Here is a 9,220-nt window from a genome sequence, read left to right as displayed (position 1 = left end):
TGGAGGCCAGAATGTGAAGCCAGATCGGAATGAAACACCTGAATGTAGTGGTTCTTGAAAGAAAGAACCTTCTTTCAAATTGTAAAAATCCCTATTTAATAAGGGATTTAAATAAAGCCTGCCTATGTAAACTGCCTTGAATAAAGTCTTGAATAAAGACCCAGAAAGGCAGTATATAAATACCTGTTGTTGTTGTTGTTGTTGTTATTAAGTCATTTAATTAATTAATTAAGGGCCTGCTCCATAATTAAATGGCTGCAAGGCCTGATCTACATATTATTAACACAAGATGGGGTTATTTAACATTATAAAAATTAAATTTGGATTTGGGAGGCCCAATTAATGTGGTCTTATGGGTTGAATTCATTTGTTTATTTCACGGAGATCATATAAGAGTCTCCATTTTCTAAATTTCTTTTCTTATGACAAATATTGATATATTCCATGGACTGATGAAAAGAACAATATGTTTGACTTATAATTGTTCTTAAATTAATGGGTGCAATGCCTCCAATTTTTCTTTAGACAGAGGCTATTGCTTTATTTAAACTGGGCTACCTGGTAGCTAGGTAAGTGGCAGGACATTGCCTGTGGAGTTGTACCACATGGCAAATCATGGTTTTTATTTTGATAGGATGACTACACAAGGGAGATTATGGACAGCTTAAGAGATTTTTTTGCTGTTAATTTTTTGAGGGCTTTTCTGCACCATGGCCTTTGCAAATAAAGGCTATTTGTTAATGTCTAATGGTTCCTTTTGTTCTGTTTGAAAGCACCACATTTAAAGGTGCTTCTTTCGGAATACTGAGGGCATTGTTTTTGTTGTTTTTGTGGAGGTCTAGTTTGGTTCTGCTGTGTGTTACCCATGCTTGCCTGCTGTAGAGTTCTTTTCTTACTAAGTTGGTACAAAAGAGGGAAAAGCTAACAGAAAAGGGCTTTTAAGAGCACCTGGAGGAACACAGAGGAGTGCTTTTAAATCTTTTGCCTTGGTGGCTTGGGCTGAGGAGCACAGTTTCTGATAAGAGGACAGATGTATTACTGTTTATTTCCTCTAACTACGTTTTTTGCAACTCTGCTTGCAAAGCGAAAGTTTGGATGGTAAATTAAGTCTGTGACTTCTTAGAAGGAAACAAGGTGCTTAGCTTTATAGAAAAGTGTGTAGCCGAAGGCTTGTACTATTTTAATACTTACCTAAGTACACTTATGCTTACCATTGGTTGGGGTCCCGAAGGATGAATGAGCTCTAGCCCTCGCCGGGCGTAATAAGCGACTTTTTTTGGCCCCACAGGCTGGGCGCCTGATGTAGCAGCACAAGATGCTGCTTTGGGGAGCAACCAAGGCTTTTGGAACCTTTGTTGCTTGCTGGGAGTGCAGAGCACTGAAAGATGTTGCAGTTTCTGATACTGCTTGGGAAGCCCACTGTGCCTGTTATGGCTTAGTGGCTTGCTGAGCGCAGGGCGCTGAAGAGGTAAGAAAAGCTAAGAGAGCATGAGACTGGCGCCATAAAATGAATAAAAGCTGGGAGACATATTTCAGAGAGAAAAAGCAAAAAGGCTGAGTAAACCCAAATGTAGCAACGCAAGGCTGCTTGGGAGACACACAAGGTGTACCTTGTTGCCTGAGGGAGAGTGTTAAAGCAAAAGCACTCTGAGGGTTTGAAAGTCAGAACTGGAGCAACAGAAAGTTAAAGCAATGAGTGGGAGGTAACTAGAGGACAAGCTGCTTGATCAAGGCTGCTTGGCTACTGTACCTGATTGTTGCAGAAAGTCTCTGCTTGCTGCGCCAGATGTAGCAGTAATGCTACCTGGGAAGCAGCCCGAGACCCCGGAAGTCAAGGACCGCTTGATGTGGCGCAGAAGCCAGAGCAAGAAAGGGTCCCCGTTCACTGTGCCAGATGTAGCAGCGAATGGGGAGCAACGAGGAAAGTCAGGCTGCTTGATATAAGAAAAAGCGAGGGTCCCTGTGCCAGGGCACCAGATGTACCATTTCAGTGCTACTTGGGAAGCAGCTCGAGCAAGCTGCTTGGTGTGGCACAGAAGCCATGGCAAAGAATCAGACAACAGACAGGTTTCAGAGAGGTGCAGAAAGGATGGAAGCGGGAGCAGGAATGAGAAGTCTGACCCGCCCCGCCTCTTGCAAGCTTTATTTAAACATGTTGCAATCCCTTGCAATACACTGAAGGCCAGGGAACCGGCTGTTTCTGCCCAGCTTTCTGGCTAACCGCAATACACATTCCATTAACAAAGATAAGGGGGCTTTTTCATAACACTGTCTTCCCATCCTCCTCTCTTGTTTACAATACCCAGGCAATGAATCAGAAGTCTGCGGCTTCTAACAAGGCAGAGGCTTCTAGATGTGTCTAGGTGCCAACGCAAGTGTGCTTGCCAATTGCCATGTCTCTAAAAGCCTGATGTTCTATGCATTTTCCTACACTTACCTTTTACAATGCCAAAAAGGGAGGAAAAATGGTGCCCGGGGCAATTAAACTGCATTAATTGATTTTGTGTGTGTATCCATAGGCAATGGGTCAATGCATTCTGCTCCTTGCACTACGTGCCTTTCACTGACATGCATTTATCAAAATAACAGAAATAAGGCACCAGAAATTACAGAATTTGCGGGAATTAAACTAGCAGGCATATAGTATGTACAGCAGGGGTGTCAAACACGTTTCCTACTGCAGGTCTAATAGCATTCATGATGACTGCTGAGTGTCGGAAGTGATGTCATTAAGCAGAAGGTGATGCCATTAAGCAGCTTATCACCAGAAATAAATACTTTTTTCTCACATAACTCGTTAGCTGCAAATGACAGAAGTACATACTTTATGTCAAACTAACTTTGACAGCTGGTCCCGCCCCTTTTTATGAGAAATCCCGCCCCCTAAGGGGGTTCAAGTGACCCCTCAAACAACTTCTCCACTGCCCCCCACCACTGGGGAGGGTTTTTGGGGCACCCCGACATTTGGTTTGGCGGGAAAAGGAGCCTGCCAATGAAGTGTGGGAAAGGGGTTCATGTGACCACTCAAACAACTCGTCCCATCGCCGCCGACCAATAGGCGCAGGTTTCATAGCTCTCGGACCACCGTGTGGAGCCAATGGGGAAAAAAGGGGGAGTGGGAACAGGTCCGGACATGTCCTTGTATTTAAGGCCCAGGGCCTTTGGGGGGAGGGAGAAACCCGATCAGCCTTTGCGGTTGCTGCTGTTTCTGCCATGGCCTCCCCTCTGAAAAGCTCACCTGCTTCGCCTTCTGAGATGGAGGCTCCCCAGCTGGAGTGCGAATTCCCTGCCAGGGAGGAGAGTGAAAATCACACTGTGGTGGTGGTCAAGATGGAGAGCCCCGAAGAAGAGAAGGAGAACGTGTTGCCTTCTGGGGGGGGAGACCCCAGTCAGACCTGAATCGCCTAACAGTAGTGCGCTTAGATCAGTATTTGAGAATCTTCCCTACCAGGCTTCAGGCTCTGAGCGATTGACGGATTCTCCTCCGAGGAAGAAAAGCCACTGCTGTGAAATCGATGTCAGTGGTGAATTTCGTAGGCCGATATCTATGGAGCTTCTTTTCAAGCTGGCTTGGGATGAAGAGACTGTGCGTTTTCCCCCAGCCGGCTGTGACTGCGGGTTTGCGCTTTTCCACTCAGTCTCCGAGTATCCTAAGGCTGCATCAATTAAGATTGCGCAGGTAACATTTTTACATTTATGGTTGATCCTCATTGCAACTGTATTAATGGACTAGAAATTAAGATTTTTTTTATATTTTTTAAAAGGAGAAAGAATGTCCCGGATCTCCAAACACCCGGAAGGTTCCAGAAAATCAAGAAGAAAAAGGCCGTACAAGTTTCCGTGAAATTTTAGGCCTTCAGAAGACCCGGGTGGAGCATTTCACCCCCAATTGCCGCTCAGGCGCTATGAAATCACTGATCAGAGCTACATTGTATGTGATTCTTAAGTATTGCTATAAGGGGTATTTACTTGACCGCTGCATTGGATGTAAAATTAAATCCAAGGAAGAGGAAGCCCACTTTTGCAGACAATGGAGTAATTTTGATAGATTAGGATTGTTTGAAGTTGTGTGTAAAAGAATCTACCTGAAGGAAATTCTGAACACTGTGATTAATATAGCTTACAGTTTTCGGTTTTTACATCTGACCGCCACAACCGTTGATTATATTTTAAGCCTGTTTGCTAGCATGAATATCTTTGCTGACCCGCTGGTTTGGCTTAATACATTGGTGAACGGGGAGGATTACACTTACCTTGAGTATGCATATACCGTGGTTTCTAAAAAAAAGTATCAAAAGTTTCTTGCAAGAGGGCACTGCTGTCTAAGTGTTCATGACAAGTGAAGGAGATGTAAGAAAACCTTTGTATGATTTTTTAAAAAATAAAAGAAAACGGAAGACCCACAATGTATGTTTTTTTTGAGGGGGAGGAGGGAGGAATGAGCCAATAGGAATTGGCTTTCAGGAACATGTCCAGGCATGCCAGGGCATGCCCCTGTATTTAAGGCCCCGGCCCGAGTGTAAAAAAATTAAAAATAAAAATGGAGACTGTAGACAGGCAGTGCATAGGTACAACTATCAATTTTTATAACGCTGTGGATCCGCGTAGTAATTCACTTGAATAGGGTACACACATGGATGATTTAATTGGAAAGGTCCCCCTTGAGAGTGAAGAACCAGAGCCCTGTATTGGACCTCCAGAGGGGGTTTTATACAGGGGTAGTTCTCTGCCTGACAGCCAGGAAAGTGAAGTGGATTCAGCACCCTATTGGACGCAATCCATGGTAAGCAAAAAAAAAAAGTGTTTTTTTTTGGGGGGGGGGAGTATGGGATGGTTTCGATATCAGGTACATGGTGTGGAGTGGAAATAATTTGCAATTTTCTTTTTAAAAAAAATCAGATGCGGGAACTAGATGTTGCGCCACTAGACTGGTTGGCTGATGGGGATACCAGTGAAGATATCTGGAAAGTCCCAAAGAAGACAAATCCCCAGTGTCCGTGCATGTCTGTATGTAAAATTTTATGGGGGGGGGGGGTCTGAAATATAACTAGACACCTCAATCACTGAGAAGAAGAAAAATGTGTGAGACATGATTTTTTGTCTTGTCTAGGAAATTGAAGAGGATTTTGGGCGCATGACTCTCAGTGAGCCGTCAGGCTGTTCCTGCTTCCCTAAAAAGCTGGAGGAGGAATGAAAATAACTGTGAAGAAGAAAATAAAATAGAATTATGTTATCTGATTGTGCGCATTTCTGTGCTAACTGGAGCCATGGAAAAGCATGAGGAAATTTTAAAAAATATATATTATACACCTGGGGCGGTCGGGAGCTTTGGAGGGGTAAACACGCTCTTTCGAGAGGCCAAAAAGCAAAGTAAATCTCTGACTCAAAAATATGTTCGGGACTGGCTTGCAGAGCAAGATGCTTACACACTGCACAAACAGCACCGAGTACGATTTAAGAGAAACAAAACGGTTGTTTCAGTAATGGATGCGCAGTGGCAGGCTGATTTAGTGGATATGCAACAGTTTTCTAAGTACAACGCGGGACACAAGTACGTTTTAACGGTGGTGGATATACTTTCCAAATACGCATGGGCCAGAAGCTTGAAAGACAAATCAGGCAGGCAGGTGGCAACCGCTTTTCAACACATCTTTAAGCAGGGGAGAATACCTCGCAAATTGCAGACTGATTCTGGTAAAGAATTTCTAAACCGTACTGTGAGAGAACTATTAAAAAAACACGGCGTCCATCACTTTGTTACAGGAAATGAGGTCAAAGCGGCTGTTGTGGAATGTTTTAATAGAACATTAAAATCAAGAATGTGGAGATTTTTCACAGCTAACAACACTTTTAGATACAAGGAAGTGCTACCGCGACTTATAAGCAGTTATAACCACACGGTGCACAGAACAACCAGGGTTCGACCTGTGGATGTGAACCACTTCAACGCCGTGTCTGTCTGGAAAACAGTGTACAGAGATTGGGTTAGAGGGGGAAAAGAGGTTTCTGTGTTCAGAAAAGGTGATCATGTGAGGATCTCAAAGCTCAAGGGGGTATTTGAAAAAGGTTACGAACAAAGCTTTACCAGTGAGATTTTCATAGTCAACCAAGTCAGCAGCAAGGGGTGAAGACCCATGTACAGCTTAAAAGATTACGGGGGAGAGAGCATTGTGGGGACTTTCTATCCTGAAGAATTACAGAGAGTGAGGGCCAGAGAGGATAGGGTTTACAGGGTTGAAAAAGTTCTAGCTACGAGGGGAAGGGGGGAGAAAAAGCAACACTTGGTGAAATGGTTAGGGTGGCCTGACAAATTTAATAGTTGGGTCGCAGACTCTGAACTGTGTGAAGCTAAGTAGAGAAGGGGGAAAAAAATGGCTGAAAACAATTTTTACATCACCCTTCCTAGCAATGCTTGCAATAAAATATTTGATCAGAACAGCAGTGCTGCCTTCACGATCCGTCTGGTGCGCTCCCTGGATCTGCCGGGGGAGTGGGAAGTGAGGTTAGCGGAGATACAATGCCCTCACACCTGGGACACACTCACAGACGATAGAAAGTTTCAAATTGACGATGGAAGGACAGAATGGCTATTCACTCTACGGAGGGGTTATTACGCTTCAGTACCTGATATACTGGATAATATGAACAAGGTAATAAAGAGTCATATAAATCCACCACCTGATACATCTCTGACCTATGATTCTGTGGATAGGAAGGTCTATCTTATTGCTCCGTCGCTTCACAAAATTGAAGCAGAAGTGGAACTGTCCCATATATTAGGATTGGACATAAGCTTAGCTACCAGAAAATCTACCTTCACGGCGGATATTACAGGAGGTTTTAGCACTCTGTATGTTTACACAGACATTATAGACCACCAGGTGGTGGGGGACTTTTATGTGCCTCTGTTGCGATGTGTTCCTATTCGCGGCGAGAACGGTGAACGAGTTACGGTGACTTATGATAGACCGCACTATGTCGGCGTATGCAGGGACATATAGACAGCATCACCGTGGAGATAAAGACAGACCAGAACAAAAACGTGTCATTTTGTTTCGGCAAAGTGGTTGTGAAGCTACACTTCAGTCCCAGGAAAAACAGGATATTTTAAAAAAAACATGGTCCTTCTAAAACATTACGGGGACCCAGCCCTTTTTACCAACTACTACAGGGTGCAGGCTGGGCATGGATTTCAAGGATTTCATGGAGCGCCTGTTATGTATGGAGCAGGGGTCGGAGGCATATTCCAAAGTCTTTTTCAAAAGGCGGTTCCCCTTTTGAGGAGGGGGTTAGAGATTATTAAACCGCACATTAAATTAGCTGCCCGCAATATTACCCGGGACGTGGTTGGAAACGTTTCTCAGGCCGTATTGAATAAAGTTATACCACAGAAGGGGTCGGGTCTGATGTACGTGAAAAGAAGGAAAGCGGTTAAACGAAAAGCATCACGAGCGCTGCTGACAGGACCACCCCGTCCCTTTAAAAGAAGGGCTAAAAGTCGAAGGACTACACAGAAGAGAAAAGCTCGGAAGCCGAGGTGCAGAAAGAGAGTCCTCTCTAGAGACATATTTAAAAAAAAACAAACGACCATGGCCTTTATTCACGGGTGCTCAGAAGAGTGTACAAAATCCGAACTAGACCTGTTCCAAATAGCCCCTACGCAGACCAGCATTGAAGGAAGCGTTTATGTGGAGGTGCCTCCGTTGACGGCTGTGACGGAGTCTTCATCATTGGAATTTTTCATCACGGGAAACGGGGAGGATTATTTGGATTTAAACAACACTCTACTTTACCTGAGGTGTAAAATTGTAAAAGAAGATGGGGGTAACATTGATCGACAGGCAGAAGTGGCATTGGTGAACTACCCTATCGCTTCCATTTTTAGTCAGCTGGACATGACCCTGGGAGACAGACTCATAAGCCAGAGCAACAACTGAAAATCCCTATAGGGCTTTCATCGAGTCTGTGCTAAACTACGGCGAAGACGCACTATCCAGCCAGTTCTCTGCAGGAATGTTTTACAAAGACACACCTGGTGAACACAACTCAGCGGACCTGGATGGGCAAAACCAAGGGTTTATTAAAAGAGCGGGACTGACTGCTGAAAGCAGAAAAATAGAACTCCTGGGTCATCTCCACGCGGACCTCTTTTTTCAAGAAAAACTGTTGTTACACGGGGTGGACGTGAAAATTAAACTCACCCGGAGCAAAGACAGATTCTGCATGATGACGGACGATGCCAACGTACGCTACAAGTTGAAGCTTTTGACGGCGTCGCTGTTTGTAAAGAAGGTGAGAGTCGCCCAAGGGGTACGGCTGGGGCACACTGAAGCTTTGCTTACAGCCACCGCCAAGTACCCCGTGGACCGTGTCAGTATGAAAGTGTTTAGTCTCCCGGCGGGGAGTCGCGTCAGTAACCAGGAGAACCTGTTTCTGGGACAATTGCCGAAGATGGTCGTGATCGGCCTGGTGGACAACGATGCTTTCAGCGGGACCTTAGGCAAAAACCCGTTTAACTTTAAGCATTATGACATCAATTTTTTTGCTATTTACCTGTCGGGGTACCAAATCCCAGCAAAGCCATTTCAGCCAGACTTTCAAGAAGGAAGCTGTGTGAGGGAGTACATGAGCCTGGTGCACGCCTCTGGTAAGCCCATGAAAGACAAGGGGCTGATAGTCAACAGAGAAGACTTTGCGAGGGGATACACGCTCTTCGCCTTCGACCTGTCCCCTGACCAGGAATGCGGCGAGCACTATTCCTTGATCAACACGGGAAACCTTAGGGCAGAAGTTCGGTTTGCCAGACCCCTCCCACAGACCGTTAACATGATCGTCTACGGGGTTTTTGACAACATAATCAAAATAAATAACCAAAGGAATGTTCTGTTTGATTATATGTGACATGGACACTCTGCAGTTAACGCGGCTGCTGTCTGCTGACCCCGTCACCCGTAAGGTATTCAAGGGAGTGTTTCCTTGTGACTAGCTTCCTAAAGCGAACCAGCTACAGAGACCCGTGGGACTGGTGGTAAACACGGACCCTCATGATCGCCCGGGAGAGCACTGGCTAGCTTTGTACCTGCCAGAAGAAAACCACGTAGAGTTTTTTGACTCCTACGGCCATCCGCAAGACCATCCCCGATTCCCCAAGGCAATCATGGATTTTTTAAGAACATGTGGCCCTGTAACGACATATCAAGCAAAGCAAGTACAATACCCG

At 45.0% G+C, this 9,220-nt stretch overlaps 1 protein-coding gene across 1 annotated transcript; it reads left to right on the top strand.

Moving 5' to 3' along the window:
• Positions 1 to 8,013: 8,013 nt before the first annotated feature.
• Positions 8,014 to 8,901, top strand: LOC136647306 (uncharacterized protein F54H12.2-like). The gene has a single exon (XM_066622758.1). It carries the CDS (start codon positions 8,014 to 8,016, stop codon positions 8,899 to 8,901), a length of 888 nt encoding a protein of 295 aa, XP_066478855.1.
• The last annotated feature ends 319 nt before the right edge of the window (positions 8,902 to 9,220 follow it).

The sequence above is a fragment of the Tiliqua scincoides genome, chromosome 1 (assembly GCF_035046505.1).
Source record: "Tiliqua scincoides isolate rTilSci1 chromosome 1, rTilSci1.hap2, whole genome shotgun sequence".
In the NCBI taxonomy this organism is placed as follows: Eukaryota; Metazoa; Chordata; class Lepidosauria; order Squamata; family Scincidae; genus Tiliqua; species Tiliqua scincoides.
The sequence above is the reverse complement of the archived record's forward strand: the minus strand, read 5'-3'. Positions and strand labels throughout refer to the sequence as shown.